We start from the raw sequence: 20,745 nt of genomic DNA, 5'->3' as shown, positions 1-20,745 counted from the left end.
TCAGTGTGGAAGCAAAAAAAAATGCACATCATTATTTCTTTTTTTTCCTACACTAGATAACTCTTAATGCTACATGGCAGCTTGAAGGAGACAGGTATAGACGATCGACACCAACTGAAATTTATTACGAAACAACAAGTGTGTGTTAGAAAGAATGGGGTAGATAGACGAAAGTATTTAACCGTTACTGCTATGAAGGTAAGCAGATTCCAAAAATTTAATCACAATAGTCAAATTTGGACTACAATTTACAACGAAGCGGAAAGTGCGATGAAGCAGGCGGGGTTAGATAAGCACAAAAAATATCAATAATTTTGATTGTCAATACAATTATGATTATGTTTAAATTTGTGCTAACAACGTAATTTGTAAATACATTACAAATTTAAATTTAAAAAATTTAAATTTTAGTAACTTTAGCAACCGAGTTTGGTATATCAACAAACATTTTGTTCAAAAATATATATTATTTTGTGTGTAAAAAAAGTTGGACAAAATTAAAAATATTTGGTACATTCTTTTGAGTTCAGGAGGGCTCTAAATTATTTATACAAAAAATCCACCGTATCTCCACAGTAAATTAAACTTTGGCAGATCTAACAGACGTATACTCGTTATACCTTCCCGCCATCAACTTCTGATCTCTGAATGGCAATTTTTCACAAATACAACCCGTCTTTGGAACTCCCTTCCACCAGATATTCAACGCATTGGCAACGCATATAAATTCAAAAAAGCTATTTTCAATCATTTTCAAAATTAGTTAATTATTGCAGCTTTACTATTGTTTTAATTTTTTTTGTTTATATACTTTTGTATTTCTACTTTTAATTTTAAATTTTTGTTGTTAATCTATTGGTGATTTTTATTTAATGTACTTAATGCTTATTATACTTATCTGTTTTACTTTATCTTTATCTGTTTTACTACCAATTTGTGAGCAAATGCTATAGATACTTGTCTAATCACATACTGTAATAACACTGAAAAAACAGTGAACCCTTTTCCATTGCAAAACGAACTAAACTGTAGTAATATTGACCATGATTTAGCCCTTAAGATTTTTTTCAACTTGTCTAGTTTATAATTCTCTTAAATTTTAGTTAATCTATAACATTGTATTTTAGTTCATTTTTACAACACCATAAGATTTATATACCCCTACCAAGTTAAAAAGTCAGTATTATTTTGGTTTACCTGCTTATTTTTTGGGAAACCCGATAATAAAAAGTGGTTAACAGTCTCCTTAAAATGTCGACGACTAAACTATTTTTAAATCAATCATTCCACAGTACAGAGAAATTAAATAATTAAAGGGACAACAACCCGTTTTACTATTATGAAAATTTTCATACATTAAAATTCAACTTTCTTTAAGCAAAAGTACTTTATTATAAAAACTTATGATGAGAGTTCTTAATACAATGTTTTTGTGAATAAAAATTATGACCACGTGGAACAAGAAAGTAGTTTATTTTAACTCGCTATTTGGACATTTTGACTTTTCCTTAGTTTTTTATTCATCGTTAGTATATTCACATATCTTGCTGAAAAATATGGAAGGAATAATGAAAATTGTTAAAAATTAACATGTAATAAACTATAATTTTTAATCTCTTTAAATTAGCTTGTAACTTACCAAATTTGGGGGCATTTTATTAAATGGTGTAAGGAATTCAACTTTTCTTAGATAAACGTACCTCATAAAGTTTGTACCTGAAACAATTAGAGAAATAATGAATTAAGTAATATATTAACTCATAAAACTGTGTTGTTATCGATGTGAAGGACATAATACAATAAATATTCTTGTCAAAAGAAAGCCAAAGTTTTAATATAAAACTTACCAATTCTCTATTAAATTGTACGCTGAGGTTAAAAAGTTATCGAAATTCATTTGGGGATACTCTGAAATTAAATATTTATTTTTTACATTAAATAGAAAACATATTGGTTTCCAAAAAATCTAATTAAAGAAATAATATGCATAAAAAAACTAAATATTCTGGTTAAAAGAATGTTAAAGAAAGCTTACCAATTCATAAAAATGTTTCCAAATTGTTATTCTGAAATTAAATATTTGTTTTTTACAATAAAAATATTAAATTTGTTTCCAAAAATATTTGGTTATTGTAATACTAAAATAAGGTATTAAAAACATGTAATTTTGATAATAAAAAGGTCATAAAAATTTAAATATTCTAGTGAAAAGAAAGCCAAATTTTAAAAGAAAATTTACCACTTCTCTATTAAATTATACGCTGAGGAGGAATATAAAAATATGCCCGAATCCATCTTGGGGTTGCTCTGAAATTAAATATTTTTTTACAACAAAGAAAAACATTAAACTAGTTTCAAAAATAATAATAATATTAAGCAAATAATGATATAAATAAAAAATATCCTTTTTAAAAGAAAACCACATTTTAAAAAGAATACTTACCAATTTATGATTAAACTATATGCTGAGGTGTAACAAAAATTTTCCAAAAATATTTGATTAAAGTAATACTAAAATAAGGTATTAAAACCTGTAATTTTTGACAATAAAAATGTCATTAAAACGTAAATATTCTAGTGAGAAGAAAGCCAATTTTTAAAAGAAAACTTACCACTTCTCTATTAAATTATACGCTGAGGAGAAATATAAAAATTTGCCCGAATCCATTTGGGTTGCTCTTAACTTACATATTTTTTTACAACAAAGAAAAACATGAAACTTGTTAAAAAAAATAATAATAATAATAATTAGCAACTAATAATATACATAAAGAATATTATTTTTTAAAAGAAAACCACATTGAAAATTGCATTAGATAAAACAATTTCAATATACTTTCCATTTCAGCATTTTTTCCTAAATATTGAACATTCTTAATAACTTTTTTCTAAGCTACCGATCATCTCTTCGCCATCGTACATCTCATCGCTAAAATATTAATAACTTTCATTTCAAAGTTTTAATAAACAAACACCAATATATGTCTAAAAAACAACAAAATATTCCATACCTTTATATTCTCTTGTTACATACTTGCTAAAAAGATGCAACAGCCCACGCCAACGCCAACTATATAACTGAAGCATGCCAAACAAAACCAAGCAAAACCAAAACATTCCTACAACAACAAAAACACACGTGCCTTCATTGAAAACAACACCTCATCCAGACAAATAAACCATTCGCCAATAATAAACACACACACAAACCACTGAAAGAACAAAAACAACCCCACGCTCAGATATACACAACATCCCCATCACTCGCTACCATTTCTCATTATTGCATTGCATGCTCTCACTCTCAAAAAAAATTCAAGTAACATCATCTTTACATTAAACATATTCCACTTTGACGAGAAAGATCTCTGTACTATGCATTAGTTCATCGCATCTGTCCACAATTTACTCTAAAAACAATACTCTTAAATGCATATCAGTATAAGAACGATGAAACGTTTAACTTAAAATTAGCAAAAACTTCATGAAATGATATCTACCCATTTTTGACGAAAATGTCTATAAATTTAATTACATGTGAACTAAAAAATTTCATTGGGAAATTTTTTACCAACAATTATTAACCATAGGAATTGTCAGTAAGAAATTGCTATCCACTTTCAAGTTCATTTTTCGTAAAAAAATATTTTCTCATACAAAAAAATCTTATGGTAAATTGTACTTATTATTTAGAAAATACTTTACATTTCACAAGTAGTTTTATAGCATGACAAACGAATTTTTAACTACCAGTTAAGAAATTTTTTAAGGAAATTTCCATCGTATTTTGTAGGCCATGAACTAAACGATTGCTACTTAGAATTTGTAAAATTTCCTTTCGAGTAGTTAATTTTCGTTGAAGATACGAAAAATGAACTAAAATTCTGGAAAATTCTTGTAATAAATTATTGTAAAAATCTTCTTAAATTTACGAGACACTTTTTTTCTGTGCGTATTGCACTGAAGACTTTCTTGCAATTTTTAATTCCAATTTTCTCATTCAAACTACATTTGTTTATTTATTTTTAATTAATCGCTTGTTAAATTAATTATGTTTAATAAATGTTCTTGAATTTGTCGAAAAATATTCACTTAGTTTTGAGATATCGACATGATGTCAGCGTTTGTAATACTCTTTAGTTAATTTTTCTATAAATAATAAGTGTGTTCACGTTTTTTCTGTGACATTTGTCCTGTAGTGATACTTTCATAGAAAACGATGCCTCTTATTGCTTAAGACTTAAAAAAATATGTAATTTTGACTTCATCCAATGTAAACTATAATTTCAAAAAAAAATTTAACAGAAATAAGAAGTGTGTTTCGTTTTTAAATGAAATAATTTCAATAAAAAACAAGCCTTCTCGTGTAAGTTGAAATGTCATTAGTAGTCGTTTCGATGTGTTTCTTCGTTCCTTCTTTCACAACTTATTAATAAAGAGGAACTTAACTTTGTTTTTATACATTTTACTGTGTAATTTTTCACTATTTCCTCCTTATTTCATTTTACTGTCCCAACTCTAAAAAGAGTATAGTGCCCTTTCGTTATTTTTATGAAGACCCCTGATTTCTTTTAATGAACCAAGAAAAAAATTGTGCCCATAATGCCAAAATGATAAACAAAACACATGTCCACACATACATAAAATGGTGCTCTCAAGGCGAAAACCTATGCTGTTTGTTTTTCAAATGTCTATTCTCTTGGTTCCGAATGTCTATTCTCTTTATTCAAATTAAATAATATTTAGACTTAAGCATATCAAATTTGTGGCCTTATCATAAAACAATTTTCCGAAACAACATACAAGCGGTTTCACAGAAATTGTTCTCGTTTGATTCTTTCGCTGTTATGTTGATATCTTTCGTCAACTCTCCCGGTTTCCATCTCTATTTCTTTCTCTTTACTCTCTCTGTCGCTTTGAATAAAATATCACAACATATGTATGTTTAGTCGAAATTTGTAAATTTATATATGTTTGCATTCACACATGATTTTTATGAAACATTCATGCCACAAACATAATATATTCTAACATATTAACATAGATGTCCCAAACATTTAGTGTTAGTTTAGGAAATTACATGTTTGCACTTAAATATATTGTGTTTTAAAATTGTGCCCGAAACACATTTTGTTTATATCGGAACATATGAAAAACATATTTTTCTAACAGTGTAGTTGTTATTGATGTAGGTTAGGTTAGGTTAGGTGGCAGCCCGATGTATCAGGCTCACTTAGACTATTCAGTCCATTGTGATACCACATTGGTGAACTTCTCACTTATCACTGAGTGCTGCCCGATTCCATCCCAGCAAAAAAAGCGTCGCCAAAAAAGTAATGAAAATGTTCTTTTTGGATCCGGAAGAGGTTCAAAATTGACGCAGAAGCGATGAATTTAACATGGGTTTGTCATAGGACGGAAGTCCTCCATTTCAACAGCCGTTGCACCGAACTTGCATCACTTCTTTAGGTGTGATCCGAATTCAATGTTTTGGATGTAAATTAAAAAAATCTGTGATATTTTGTCAAATAAATAATTTTTATAACTTTTTATAAATATTTTATGGATTCTAACGCTTGCCGGAAACGTTAGACTTCAAATATTTTCAAAAATTCACAATTTTTTCAAATTGGATTTAGCATTTTTTGACAAAATTTAAATGATTTGTACCATTTTATGAATTCTTACTCTGTTTTTAACCTATCCCTTTCACTACCGAAATAAACCTAATGTTAAAAACTTTAATTTTTCTTCTGTGTTTACTAGTACTAACAGCATGTAAAACAAAAATTGTTATTTTGAGAGCCTACCTCAATTACTTCAAGAGGTATATGAGCTTGTTCTGGAAACTTGATTCTTGATTTGTGACCAAATGGCCTTACGAAAAGAAGCGCTATTTGGCCTATAATATCCTTCAAAGTGTGAGAAAAATACAAAAAAGAACCCGAAAAAGTATCGGCTATAGTTTTTGTATAAATATCCATTTACTAGAGACATACAGTAGAAAAATTGTCTCAAATTTTCGTATTTTTCGTTTATTGTTAAAGAAGTTTATAAAAATATATTTTAGTGGTCACCAATATGGGAAATCAAGGCATATTAAAGAGGTAAAGTCATACAATCAGGTGACTAATATCGACATTCATCTTGTCAAAGGCTTTGTTTACGTTTAGTAGGTTTGTTTACATTCTTTGTGTACATAAATATTGCTTTTATTTACATTGTGTTACAATACAACAACACTACACATACAAAAAATGTCAACTTAAGTGACCTGTCATTTTAGTTTGACTTTCTAAATATCATGGGGTGTACACACGCTTGCTCGTGACTTTACCTTTAATTAATATGCCTTGATGGGAAATATTTGTAGCTTATTTAGATTAAAGCCTCTACTTTAAAATAACATCGAGAAATAAATCGAATCTAAGTGGGAAAATAGAATTTGGTGTCTTTTTCGAATGTCCTTCTAAGTGGACATCGGTAGTGAAAGGGCTATTTGAAACAAAAAATAAAATTACCCATTAAAAGTATGAAAAAAGAGAACTTCCTGGGTAGTTAAAATAAAGAACATCATTGGGAGTGCATCTTCTGGAAGTGCTTTTAAAGTTGTGCCTTTGGAAGAACTTCCAAATTTTTTTGCTGGGATGTTAAGCTTAATGACAAGGGACCTCCTTTTTAAAGCCGAGTCCGAACGGCGCTCCACATTGCAGTGAAACCACTTAGAGAAGTTTTGAAACCCTCAGAAATGTCACCAGCATTACTGAGGTGGGATAATCCACCGCTGAAAAACTTTTTGGTTTTCGATCGAAGCAGGAATCGAACCCACGACCTTGTGTATGCAAGACGGGCATGTTAACCATTGCACCACGGTGGCTCCCATGTAGGTCGGATGGTATTGAGCCATATATGGATATGGATGGTATTGGGCCATATCGGACTACTTTTACGTATAGCCCCCATATAAACCGACGCTCAGATTTGCCTTGCGGAGCCTCTTGGAGGAGCAAAATTCATCCGATCCAGGGGCCAAATCACCGCATTCGTCATCGAGTTCTGTTTCGTATCGAGAAACATTTCGATCGCTGTAAAATTTTGGATCACCGCATTCGATCGTAATTTATTTCGTCTACTACTTTTTTTACATTGCTGTAAACATATGGTAATAAGAAATTGGAAGCAAAAGATGATTTCAAAACTTTTTGTGATCAAAATATGTATATGTGTAAAAATTATTATGAATCCATGTGTTTTTGTTTTCCTCGTCTTCGGATTCAGAGGATGAGTACAAAGTGGCATAAATAAGGAAAAATATTCGAGACAAAATCAGTCGTTTAGCATTGTCTGAAGTACACTGAAAAAAATATTGTCGTGAGGTCAAAGATTTCATGTCTTTAAAATACGAATACAAATTTTGCTTAGCAAAGAAGACGCATTTCTCTAAAATAAAGTTATTTTCCTTGTCCAAAAGTCGATAAACTTTTCAATGAAGTCGTATTGTCCTTATAATTAAGTGATTTGACTTAAAAATGGGTATCTTAACATGAAAGAAAAAATTTATAGGCTAAGGTCAACTTGACTTTAATAATTCAGAACAATTCTTTAAATTTAATGAAATTGTCTTTAAATTTGTTGTCTTTTTGCATCTTGACTACAAAGCAAAAAATCGTTCAAATTAAGGACATGTTTTTCAAAACTTTATTTTAAAGAAGTTTTTTACTTCAAACATAGCATAATTTCTACTGGAAGTCGAGTCCTAATTTGGAAAATAATGTTGCCGTTAACTCGTTTTTAAAGGACTTTGATAGCATATGAAGAAAAAAGCTGAGAAAGCGAAAAATTAAAATTTGCTTCCTAGAAGCAAGTACACAAAACCTAAATTTAAAAGAGAATTGTGTCTTAAAAGTATCCTTACTTGTATTCTCCGCTTCTTTGGCTCGGAATCAATTCCAAATTTTTTAAAGTAAAGACAAAATCTTTGGAACCGAGTATGCTTTTTTTTCAGTGTACATTGCCTATAAGTGATTCTATTTTGAAGTGAGTGCTTTTAACTAATTGTGTTTTTAACATCCATAAATTTAAAAGACGCTTTCATCTGTCAAAAGAAGCTTTTAAATATTTTCTTGAAAAAAAGAGTTTTTTTGAAGCGGCTACTGTATTTTGCCAATATATATAAATAATACTTCCATTTTCACCAACTTGTTTCTTTTTGTTTACCTTTTTTCTGCTCAAAAATCATTACATTAAAAATCATTACTTCGTTTTCGATAGCATGGTACCTATCGTGTTCAACTTCGAGTAGAAACAATTCGATAACGACTGCGGTGATCCGCGTAAACTACATTACGACGACGAAGTACTCGATTTCGACTGCGGTGATTTGGCCCCAGTTTGGTACCTGGTGTTAGTATATGGTCTCTCACAACCATGCAAAAATTGGTCCAAATCGGTCCATAATTATATATAGCGCCCATATAAACCGATCCCCAGATTTGGCTTGCGGAGCCTCTAAGAGAAGCAATTTTTATCCAATTTTTATACCCTTCACCACTACTGTGGTACAGGGTATAATAAGTTTGTGCATTTGTATGTAACGCCAAGAAGGAGTAATCATAGACCAACCTTTTAGTATACGGATCGGCTTAGAATTAAATTCTGAGTCGATTTAGCCATGTCCGTCTGTCTGTCTGTCTGTCTGTTGATGTATTTTTGTGTGCAAAGTACAGCTCGCAGTTTTTGTCCGATTGTCCTACAATTTGGTATGGGGTCCTGTTTCGGCTCAAAGACGATCCCTATTGATTTTGGAAAAAATCGGTTCAGATTTAGATATAGCTGCCATATATATTTTTCACCGATCTGGTCATAATTGGCGTGTATACCAACCGATCTTCCTCAAATTCCGTACATCCGAATATTTTATGGGTCTCGAAAAACTTGCAAAATATCAGCCAAATCGGTTCAGATTTAGATATAGCTCCCATATATAGCTTTCGCCCGATTTACACTCATTTACCCACAGAGGCCAATTTTTTGCTCCGATTTAGTTGAAATTTTGCATAGGGAGTAGAATTAGCATTGTAACTATGCGTGCCAAATTTTGTTGAAATCGGTTCAGATTTGGATATATCTCCCATATATAGCTTTCGCCCGATTTACACTCTTATGACCACAGAGGCCAATTTTTAACTCCGATTTAGTTGAAATTTTGCATAGGGAGTAGAATTAGCATTGTAACTATGCGTGCCAAATTTGGTTGAAATCGGTTCAGATTTGGATATATCTCCCATATATAGCTTTCGCCCGATTTACACTCATATGACCACAGAGGCCAATTTTTAACTCCGATTTAGTTGAAATTTTGCATAGGGAGTAGAATTAGCATTGTAGCCATGCGTGCCAAATTTGGTCGAAATCGGTCGAATCAGATTTAGATATAGCTCCCATATATATGTTTTTCTGATTTCGACAAAAATGGTCAAAATACCAACATTTTCCTTGTAAAATCGCCACTGCTTAGTCCAAAAGTTGTAAAAATGACTCTAATTTCCCTAAACTTCTAATACATATATATCGAGCGATAAATCATAAATAAAATTTTGAGAAGTTTCCTTAAAATTGCTTCAGATTTAAATGTTTCACATATTTTTTTTACTAATATTGTGTTCCACCCTAGTGCATTAGCCGACTTAAATTTTGAGTCTATAGATTTGTAGAAGTCTATCAAATTCTGTCCAGATCGAGTGATATTTAAATGTATGTATTTGGGACAAACCTTTATATATAGCCCCCAACACATTTGACGGATGTGATATGGTATCGAAAATTTAGATCTACAAAGTGGTGCAGGGTATAATATAGTCGGCCCCGCCCGACTTTAGACTTTCAATACTTGTTTTTACTATATTTCATGTTAGCCTGATACCGAAACAGGCATTTTTTTTACTATAGAAAATTTTGTCAAAATTTTATTACTATAGAAAATGTTGTCAAAATTTTATTACTATACCCAACAAAACTTATGATTACTGGTGGTACCTTCAACTTTTGTGGAAGTGGAAAATCTTACTCAGACTTCACATCATTGTTGTTGTTGCCCTGAAGTTGCTTTCTTCGCCGTTTTGTGGGTTGTTGAAACTTCGTTTGGCTTAATTTAAAATTGCTGCATTGTTGTTGTTATTGGACGCAATTGGAATTCTGTTGTTGCTATTCTTTTTGGTACAAAAACTAATAATTTAGCTCATATTTAAGTGGGAAGAAGTCCTTCATTGGATTTTATTTGTATAGAAAATGTTGTCAAAATTTTATTGCTATAGAAAATTTTGTCAAAATTCTATTTCTATAGAAAATTTTGTCAAAATTTTATTTCTATAGAAACTTTTGTCAAACTGAATTATTTACGTATTAAAGCGGCCTTTTTTGTTTAATATATACCCCGATGGACTAACTTACAATTGAGAACACGGTGTTAAGAATTTTTAAGATACCTTGCCATCGAGAAGTCTTACCGCAACCCAAGTAATTCGATTGTGGATGACAGTCTTTAGTACAAGTTTCTATGCAATCCATGGTGGAGGGTACATAAGATTCGGCCTGTCCGAACTTACGACCGTATATAGTTGTTTTTTTTTTTTGTGTAAGTGTAAGCACATACAAAAAAATATTTTTTTGTTCAATCACGAAATTAATTGATCCAATTAATTTTTAATTGAAATGTCTTCAATCACAGAAATTATATTATCAATTAAAAAGTTCATTGAAAGTCAATTAAAAAGTTAATTGATACTATTAATCTTTGTGAATGGTTTTTGTTTCAATTAAAGAGTTTTTTGAATCAATTAAATTTTTCATTGAATATTTTTTAAAACTCAATTAAGACTTTAATTGGATAATTTTTCGTGAAAATTTTTTCTGCAGTTTTTTGTTCGTTTTCAAACTCAAACGGTGTAGTTTTCTCAGGGGTTTCGGCAACATTTCAACATTTCATTTATTATTATATTGTTTTTTTTTTTTTCCTCGTAGCCTGGTGCATTTAATATCTGCAATTATCCTATGCTTTTCAACGCCGCGGCTAAGACAACGTTACTACAAACAGATCAAGCAATTCAAATGCACCATGCCATGAACACAGCCACTTCAAATGTGAGTTCAATTAAGAATATTTATATACATTTTCATATTCTTATAAGCTTTTCTTATTATTTTTCAGAGCATTTTTAGTTTCCTTACCACCGGTCAACCAATTCAACAATTTGTTGTATTGAATGTTACTCGAGAGAATTTGGTACAGGACACGCTGCGCGAAATAATGAAGTGTAATCCTAATGATTTGAAAAAACCTCTGAAGGTATGTGTAATATATAAAATACAGTAATCCCCGCTTAATTACATCGCTGAAGATCTTAAAACATTTGGGTAAATATCTGTGTAAGGCGTTTATGAGGGCTGGCTTTTTTAGAAATTAGACAACAATAATATAAACTGAGAGGGATGCAATTACGTCTATGTTGCACACCATAAGTTAAAGGGTGATACGGTCAAAATTTGGTCAATATAAACTTGACGTATTTCTTTCAATTTTGCATTTAAAAAACCTGAACACCCCTCATTTTGAAGGTGTGTGTATGTAGCATGTTGCTCCTATTTTGATTTTGGAATTCACTCTTCAGTTGTCAAAATGCCGTCCAAGCAAGAAGAGCAGCGTTTCAAAATTTTGCTCGCGCATCGCGAAAATCCGAGCTACTCGCACGCAAAGCTGGCAAAATCGCTAAAAGTTGCCAAATCAACCGTTACAAATGTAATTAAAGTGTTTGGGGAACGTTTGTCGACAGCCAGGAAGTATGGATCGGGGGGAAATCGAAAACCGGAAGCCGCTGAGACGACAAAGAGAGTTGCCGGTAGTTTCAAGCGAAACCCTAACCTCTCCGAGATGCCGCAAATAAGCTGGGTGTATCGTCTACAACCGTGCATCGAGCCAAAAAACGAGCCGGACTATCGACTTACAAGAAGGTAGTGACTCCAAATCGCGATGATAAACAAAATACGACGGCCAAAGCGCGATCCCTGAGGCTGTACACGACGATGCTGACGAAGTTTGACTGCGTGGTAATGGACGACGAAACCTACGTCAAAGCCGACTACAAGCAGCTTCCGGGACAGCAAAAGAAAGGGGAAAGGTAGCAGATATTTTCAAGCACATAAAACTGTCAACGTTCGCAAAGAAATATCTGGTTTGGCAAGACATCTGTACCTGTGGCTTGAAAAGCAGCTTTCATAGCTTCCGGGACTGTCAACCAAGAAATTTACGTGAAAGAGTGTTTGAATAAACGCCTGCTGCCTTTCCTGAAGAAACACGGTTGTTCCGTACTGTTTTGGCCGGATTTGGCATCTTGCCATTACGGAAAAAAGGCCATGGAGTGGTACACCGCCAACAACGTGCAGGTGGTTCCCAAGGACAAGAACGCTCCCAACACGCCAGAGCTCCGCCCAATTGAGAAATACTGGGCTATTGTCAAGCGGAACCTAAAGAAGACCAAAAAACTGCTAAGGACGAGCAGCAGTTCAATGCAAACTGGCTTTCTGCGGCGAAGAAGGTGGACAAGGTGGCTGTACAAAATCTGATGGCAGGTGTCAAGCGTGAGGCCCGGCAATTCGGATTTGGAAAAGCGAAAGCCTAACTGAACTAACTAAAAATATAAGTATTTTTGGTTATTTTTAGATCTGTTCTAAAATGGGCTTTCAAGGTCTCTCAATATGCAAATAAAAAGACTTTATTTCATATTTACATCCGACGTTTCGTTGGTGATTTCCAACTTCTTCTGGGATGAATTTTTTATTGAAATCTGGCAACCATATTGTAAACAGAAAAAACATACAATTACTTCTATGTAGCGTATCATACACTAAACTCTAAACTTACATTTAGTCTTTTGTCATATTTTTTAAATTAATTTTAAATTGTAAAAAGTAACGGCACAGGAACACCACGACGTTAAACAAATATTTAAAATAATTTCAAAAATAATTACAAAACTAAATTAAAATATCACAGATGTTTTTCCTTATGACTACGATCATAGAAGATTGGACGTAAATTAAATAATAGCTAATGTATAGGCAGCATTAGTGTTATCTTTGTCTTCTTTTCTGTTTACTGCACATTGAACTCTTTGTTGTATTCTTAGACTCTCTAGAGTATAACGTTTATTCTCCTTTCTCTCTTTGTCTATGAAATTCGTTTTCGAATATAGTACATACACTATCTGTCTCTCAGAGCGCAAGCAGTGAAGTGAAGAGCATACTTGCTTATCAAATACCAACGAGTCTGAAACAATATGTGTTCCGAAAAAAGGAACAATAAAAATATAAGTACTTGAGAAAGAGCACAACATACATTCTGTTCACTTCACGTGATACCACAAGTATTTCTCAGTTATGTTCGAAGCAAAACTTTCCACTGTTATTAATCATAGATATGTATGTATGTCACACACACACAAAAAATTATCACCAACATTTTATCAATTAAACACTTAATTGAATTTGGAAACGGATTCAATTAATATGTTAATTGATTCAATTAATTATTTAATCAAATCCGAATAAAACCCAATTAAAAAAATGATTGATATTTGTTACGTTTCCAATTAAAATATTAATTGATTCAATCAATTTGTTAATCAATTCGGAAATAATTTTCAATTACAAACGTGATTGAAAATTTTTCCGTTTCCAATTACACATGTGATTGATCCAATCACCTTTGTGATTGAAATTTAATAATTTTGAGCAATGGAAAGAGCGAAAAGAGAACAAGAGAATGGGTATTTATTCAACAATGTATGATGGAGAGATCAGTCTGTAGAAGTAACTTGTAACGAACGGTTGGGTTTTTGTTTTTCGCGTAAATTGAAAAACATGATTGGCGACATTCTGTCTGCTGCATTGAAAATGTGTACATAAATATTTTGAACGCAACAACAAATCATAGCAAAGGGTTGAAATAAATAAAGTGTGCAACAACAAATGGCCACGTGGTAAAGGTTTGAAAAAATATATGAGAGAACGCATTTGAAATTACCTGTGTTTGTGTTTTGTGGTATTGTAAAAATGGAAAACAATCTACGTTTATTGAAGGTAAGAAATTGTGAAATGTGAATACCGTTTTCCATTGAAGCCTGTTTACATTAAACGGACTAAAATAATATATTTTTTATTCATATCTTTTAGTAACCAATTTTATTTCGTGAAATTGACCAATCAACTCCATCATTTTATCAAATATGTAAGAACATGTTTGCAACAAAAAAGTGGGTACCGTATTGATCTTTTAAAATTATATTTTTTTCACTACTAGTTTTCTTAAAACCAAGAGCGGTATGGGTTTGTTGGAAGATTCACCTTGAAGTTGCGAAGTGGCGTTGGCATTAAATTGTATTTTTGTTTTACCTGCCTTTTTCAGTTTGAACCCAAGTAGAGAGCAGTATATCTAATATATAAACTAATGAGCTGAATTATGTAATGGGAAAAAAGTTCTTTCTTTTGGATTTAAAAATATGAAAAATATCCGAAAATAATAAAAATATGTATTTCCCATTTATATATTTTTTCTATTTTTAGAATTTGCAAAGTATCATCAATATAATACCAAATATTACATTGCTTTCCCATTATTTTTGTCTATGATTGGTTCAAATTTTAATAGACGATTTCAATGTGTGGAAATTTTGGAAAGGAATTGTTACTAAAATTAAATTACCGAGCTCCTTAATACACCTTTTTATGCTAAAAGACTACAACTGCAAAAGAAGATTATAAATCTGCAACCTGGAACTAAGAATTGAACTTGATATTCTATGCAGGTAACAAAATTAACTTTTAATTGAACAAAATTAAATTCGAATTATTCTGTTTACTTTCACAAAAACTAATTTAGCTTACTGATTTATTGGAAATCTAGGCGGATCTACATATTAGATGGACCATGCTAACATGGTTATTATTATAAGGAAGATAATGATTTATATAATTTATGTAATTGTATTTGTAAGTTATGTTAGAACAAACCACAAATGACAAGAACCAAATTTATTTGTCTATTGCATAATTCAAAAAATAATAAAATATTAAATATGTTTTATAAGAAACACATATTTTCTTTTATTTCAAATAAAATTAAATACGATTTTGGGGTCGCAATATATAAATTTTTTGATTGAAATTTATAGCCAATTTCAATTAATTATTTAATTGAATGAATCAAATAGTTGATTGATTTTTGTCGCGAAATTAATTAAAATTTTAATTGATTCAATTAAAACTGTGATTGAATTTTATGTTAAAAATCAATCACGTTTTTAATTGATTCAATCACACAATTAATTGATTCCGTGACAAAAGTCAATTAAATTTTTAATTGAAAATCGTGTTGGTTTTCAATCAAAATGGGTGATTGATACTATCATTTTCGTGATTGAAGACATTTCAATTAAAAAAATGATTGAATCCGCGATTTTCGTGATTGAAATCAAAAAAAAATTTTTTGTGTGCACTTATGTTAGCTTATCGGTAGCCGTTCTGTATAACAAACCGAAAACATATTTAATGGAAAGTAACTGTTCTTTGTATTTCTCAAATTGCACGTTGTACATGTAGTACTCCATGCAATTTTGTTCTCGCTACATACTCGACGTGATCACCCTGAGTACACTTCAATACGAGCGTAAGAGGAATTTGTACTCGTTGGTAGTGAAGACATTAGAGTAACAACAAGAAGTTACTCGTAGCTTTTGGTGTTCATCAAAATGTGTACCAATTGTTTTGCGACTCTCTCAAATAGATGTACTCATGTGGCAAGTACACGTGTACCAAAGGCCTGCACAAGCCTATTTGAAGTAATCGATGTTCTAGTGAAGGCAATACACTCCACGAATACTTCGAATACTTCGATTAATGAATAAAACAAAACCACTGTAAAGCGATTACAGTGTCAAGCATTGCAGAACCATCACATTCAAAAGGAATCGTTATACAGTTCTTTTCAATATTTTGGTTTTGAAGTAATCGTCACGATACGAGCAAATCAAAAGATTTTTAGTGAAGATAGAATACTTTGCTTTAGCAACGACGAAACTTCGTATGAGACACGAAGTAACTATCAAACAAAAGAAACACAAACACAATCGTCGATCAGTTGATTGGCAGAATTCAATGAATGCAGGCTGTGAGCGGGCCTGGGCTTTTTATTGTATGTGCCAACAATAAACAAAATGGGAGTGGTGTGTATGTGTGTGTAGCATCATACTCTTATAGTTGAGAAAACGAAATAACTTCATCTACTCAGAAATGGAAATTATAAAACGAATGGATTTGGAATTCCGATTACATTCAAATACTTCAAAACATTGTTTGGTGCTTGCTTTACTGGGTTCTATTTGTTTTGGTTCACAATGTGCAAGGTTTATATTTCACTCGTTTGAGAAATGGACAATGAAGTTACTACTCGAATTGTAAAGCTTGTGCTTGAAGTATTCATTTGTGTATTCGTTGCAGAGGTTTGACGTGTACAAATATACGGCCTCATTGGATTCTTCGTAAACCGCCATATATTCAGCCTCAGTATAACTCAATCCCCGAAGAAGAAAATAAGTCCATGCGTTCAATGATATGTGAACCGAGGCACTCCCCAAGGAGAAGTTCTATCACCTCTTCTTTGGAATGTAGCTATAAACCTAGAAAAAGAAAGGATAAAAGTGGTGGCATGCGCAGATCATATGGCTCTTGCACTCAGGGGTAAATTCCCATCCACGGAACTAGTCATGTACTGCAAAGAACGCAAAATTCCCACAGGTGGTATTGAAATTCCCTTTGGTGAGTGTGCAAAATACCTTGGAGTTATATTGGACGGGAACCTGAACTTTAAGCTTAATATTAAAGAAAGAGCGAGAAAAGCCACGGTAGGCTTGTATTCGTGCAAAAAGGCAATAGGAAAAAGTGGAGACTAAAACCGAAAATTGTGCATTGGCTATACACGGCAGTGGTTAGACCTATAATGCTATATGATTTTGTGGTCTGCTGGCCGGCATTTAAGCAGTCGACAAGTTTTGATAAAGTTAAAACAAGTTTAGATAAAGTTAAAGCGAATGGCGTGTTTGTGTATCTCAGACGCATTCAGTAAGACAGGAACAGATATCCTTAATGTGCAGCTATTGCCTTTAGGCATATTAGCCAAACAGTCAGACGCTACAACGACTCTGCGGTTGCGCGAGCTACCGCTGTGGTCGTAAAAATACACGGTCACAGTTCGGTCCTCGAAATAATTAATACCAGATGTGCCAAACGTAGTGTATTACTCTCTGGCGAAACCGCTGTTCGACAAAAGTTAGAAACTCCAATTCCCAACAGTGATCCGCGGGGAATAAACGTTATATAGACTTCTACATCGATGGCTCCTAATTGGATGGACAAGTGGGCTTCCAAGTATATTCTAAAAACCTGGAACTTAGAATAGCAATTTGGCTGATAAGTAATGTTCCAACAAATATTGACATTAATATATACTCAGACAGTCAGTCCCCTGAAAGAACTAGGAACTATCTAGCAACTAGTGTTTTCAAGACGTATCACTCTTGATATCTGCTATAACGGGTCACTGCCTGATAGGCGTGTTTACAAAAACTATTGGCGCGAAGTATAACGACTACTACACGAGCTGTCATGATGCGGAGTAAAACGAATCAATTAGACGCCTCTTACGTAAGTGTCCTGTATTTGTGAAAGGCATAAGCGAACTTTAGGAGCATATAGCTTTAGATTACTGGCGGACCTGGAAATGTTAATTTAAACAGTCTGCTAATGTTTCTGGTTGGTTCAACCAGACTGACCAGGCAATGGACTGAAGTCTAGTGAGCCTGAGAATAAATAGGGCTGCCCCTTAAACTAACCTACCCTAAACCCATGTACGATTTTCTATCTTTTCTATATCCTACCCAATCAGCATCAACATATCCCTGTAATATAAATTCGACGGAATCACGGCTTTTGGTTTCACACGTAAAAATATGCCAACCGGTAAATAAGCGGGGAATACTGAATATCGAAAAACTAGCAACAATCATTGTCTTGGTGCGTTAGGTATACTGGTACTAAAGTCAAATGCTCTCAGTTGAGCATAAATGAAATCCAAAATTTAATGCTACAAAAGATACTCAATTGTTTTTAGATAAAATTTTTTGGTGAAGAAGCAGAGGACGCTGGTGGTGTACGAAAGGAATTCTTTATGTTGCTTTTAAAGGATTTGATTGATCCCAAGTACGGAATGTTCAAAGAATATGAAGATTCGCGAGTAGTATGGTTTGCAGACATGACATTCGAAACTGAAAATATGTATTTCTTGATTGGTATCATTTGTGGTTTGGCAATTTATAACTTTACAATTATAAATTTACCATTTCCATTGGCCTTGTATAAAAAGATAATGAATGAAAATGTCGACTTAAGTGATTTGCAAGAGTTATCACCAATGTTGGCAAGATCCATGCAACAAATTTTGGATTATGATGGGGATGATTTTGAAGAAACATTCGATTTGCATTTTGAAATATCGAGAGATATTTTCGGAGAGAGTACTAGTGAACCATTGAAGCCTAATGGTTCGAATATAAATGTAACAAAAGAAAATAGGCAAGTTATTAACGTACATACACTGTTTCGAGTCCGAATTGACTTTTTCTTGCTTTTAATTATAGGCAAGAGTTTGTAGATTTATATGTGGACTTCATATTCAATAAGGCTGTTGATGACAAATTCAAAGCATTTCAAAAGGGATTTATGAAGGTAAAATTTTCATTTTGAAACTTTGTGCTGTATTCCAATCTTTATATTTTCCAATAAGGTTTGCTGGGGAAATGTTCTAAAATTATTCCGACCGGAAGAACTTATGGCAATGGTTGTAGGTAACGAAGAGTATGATTGGAAAACTTGGGAATTGTCTTGCGAATACAAAAATGGTTACACAGTCAGTGATGATACGGTATGTGCACAATCTTCTAAAAACTACAGAATTTAATATTTTTTCATTTGAAACAGGTTAAGTGGTTTTGGGAAACCTTCCATGAAATGTCACTCGAAGATAAGAAGAAATTTTTATTATATCTCACAGGTAGCGATCGCATACCAATACAGGGAATGAAAGCTATTAAGGTATGAAAATTTTTCCGTATATCCTTATGTTTTGTTGTGAATACTAAAATATATGCCTTGTATTTAATGTTATAGATTTTTATACAACCAACAAATGATGATAGATGTTTACCTGTAGCTCACACATGTTTTAATCTTCTCGATTTACCTCGTTACAAAACAAAAGAGCGTCTAAAATATAAGTTAATGCAAGCAATACAACAGACCCAGGGTTTCAGTCTCGTGTAATATTCGACTTTTAAAAATGCCATACATATACCATCTAATGTTTTACCAGATATGAATTTTTGTTTAAAGAAAATGTTGTTTGCCTTTTGTACTCATCACATGTTTTTTTTTATATTTAGTTAGGATGGTGGTCTAAATATTGTAAACGATTTTAGTTGCTAAATATATTTGCATGTAATGGCTAATATTAATATCTCAAATCTTAAAAAACACCTATTAAGTTATGTCTGAAAAAGTGTGGCATGCCGTTTATGAACGATACAAAACACTCGTTTTAAGACATATGCAATTTTGTTAAGTAATAAATTTAAACTACAACTATAAATATGTTAGACAAATCTGAAAAGCCTTGAAAACAAATAAATGCAGAAAAATGTTTGCCGATTGTACATTGTAAAATTAGCCAGACTGAATATAAATTACATTAAATAAATTTTTATGGATATGAGAAAATAAAATGCATTTAATTTCGTAAGTGAACATCAAAAGCCAAAATGAAATGAAAGTCAATCCCACTCTAAGAGAAGCAAATTTCATCCGAAATTTGGTACATGGTGTTAGTATATGGTATCTGACAAGCATGCAAAAATTGGTCCACATTGGTCCATAATTATATATAGCCCCCATATAAACCGATCCCCCGATTTGGCTTGCGGAGCCTCTACGAGAAGAAAATTTCATCCGATCCGGCTAAAATTTGGTATATGGTGTAAGTATATGGTCTCTAATGACCATGCAAAAATTGGTCCACATCGGTCCATAATTATATATAGCCCCCATATAAACCGATCACCAGATTTGACCTCCGGAGCCTCTTGGAAGACCAAAATTCATCTGATTCTGAGTTCTGAGGCGAAATATGGTACGTGGTGTTAATATATGGCCTCAAACACCCATGCAAAAATCGGTCAATAATTATATATACCCCATATAAACCGATCCCCAGATTTGACCTCCGGAGCCCCCTGGAAGAGCAAAATTCTTTTGATTCGGTTGAAATTTGGTACGTGATGTTAGTATATGGTATCCACCAACCATGCAGGAATTGGTTCATATCAGTCCATAATTAAATATAGCCCCATATAAACCGATCCCCAGATTTGACCTCCGGTGCCTTTTGGAGAAGCAAAATTCATCCGATCTGGTTGAAATTTGGTACGTGGTGGTAGTATATGATATTTAACAACCATGCCACAAGTGGTCCATATCAGTCCATAATCATATATAGCCCCCATATAAACCGATCTCGAGATTTGATTTTCGATCCTCTTGGAGAAGCAAATTTCATCCGAGTCAGTTGAAATTTTGTATATTGTGCTA

The 20,745-nt window shown here is 32.5% G+C and overlaps 1 protein-coding gene and 1 long non-coding RNA gene across 3 annotated transcripts in view; both read left to right on the top strand.

Moving 5' to 3' along the window:
- The window catches only part of Herc4 (HECT and RLD domain containing E3 ubiquitin ligase 4), a 44,176-nt gene extending 24,293 nt beyond the window's left edge, over positions 1 to 19,883 (top strand). For both annotated transcript variants that reach the window (XM_075307700.1, XM_075307699.1), the window contains exons 9-15: positions 11,020 to 11,139; positions 11,207 to 11,344; positions 18,218 to 18,678; positions 18,744 to 18,831; positions 18,890 to 19,027; positions 19,084 to 19,197; positions 19,273 to 19,883. In XM_075307700.1, the coding sequence (XP_075163815.1) occupies positions 11,020 to 11,139; positions 11,207 to 11,344; positions 18,218 to 18,678; positions 18,744 to 18,831; positions 18,890 to 19,027; positions 19,084 to 19,197; positions 19,273 to 19,425 (1,212 nt within the window). In that variant the 3' untranslated portion in view covers positions 19,426 to 19,883. The remainder of the gene's footprint in view (positions 1 to 11,019; positions 11,140 to 11,206; positions 11,345 to 18,217; positions 18,679 to 18,743; positions 18,832 to 18,889; positions 19,028 to 19,083; positions 19,198 to 19,272) is intronic.
- LOC142236955 (uncharacterized) lies at positions 13,839 to 14,480 on the top strand. The gene is made up of 3 exons (XR_012722275.1): positions 13,839 to 14,133; positions 14,227 to 14,281; positions 14,354 to 14,480. It is a non-coding gene; the product is annotated as an uncharacterized LOC142236955 (long non-coding RNA).
- Positions 19,884 to 20,745: the final 862 nt, after the last annotated feature.

This window comes from Haematobia irritans, chromosome 4, assembly GCF_050003625.1.
Source record: "Haematobia irritans isolate KBUSLIRL chromosome 4, ASM5000362v1, whole genome shotgun sequence".
Lineage (NCBI taxonomy): Eukaryota > Metazoa > Arthropoda > Insecta > Diptera > Muscidae > Haematobia > Haematobia irritans.
This window is presented reverse-complemented; position numbering and strand designations above follow the sequence as displayed.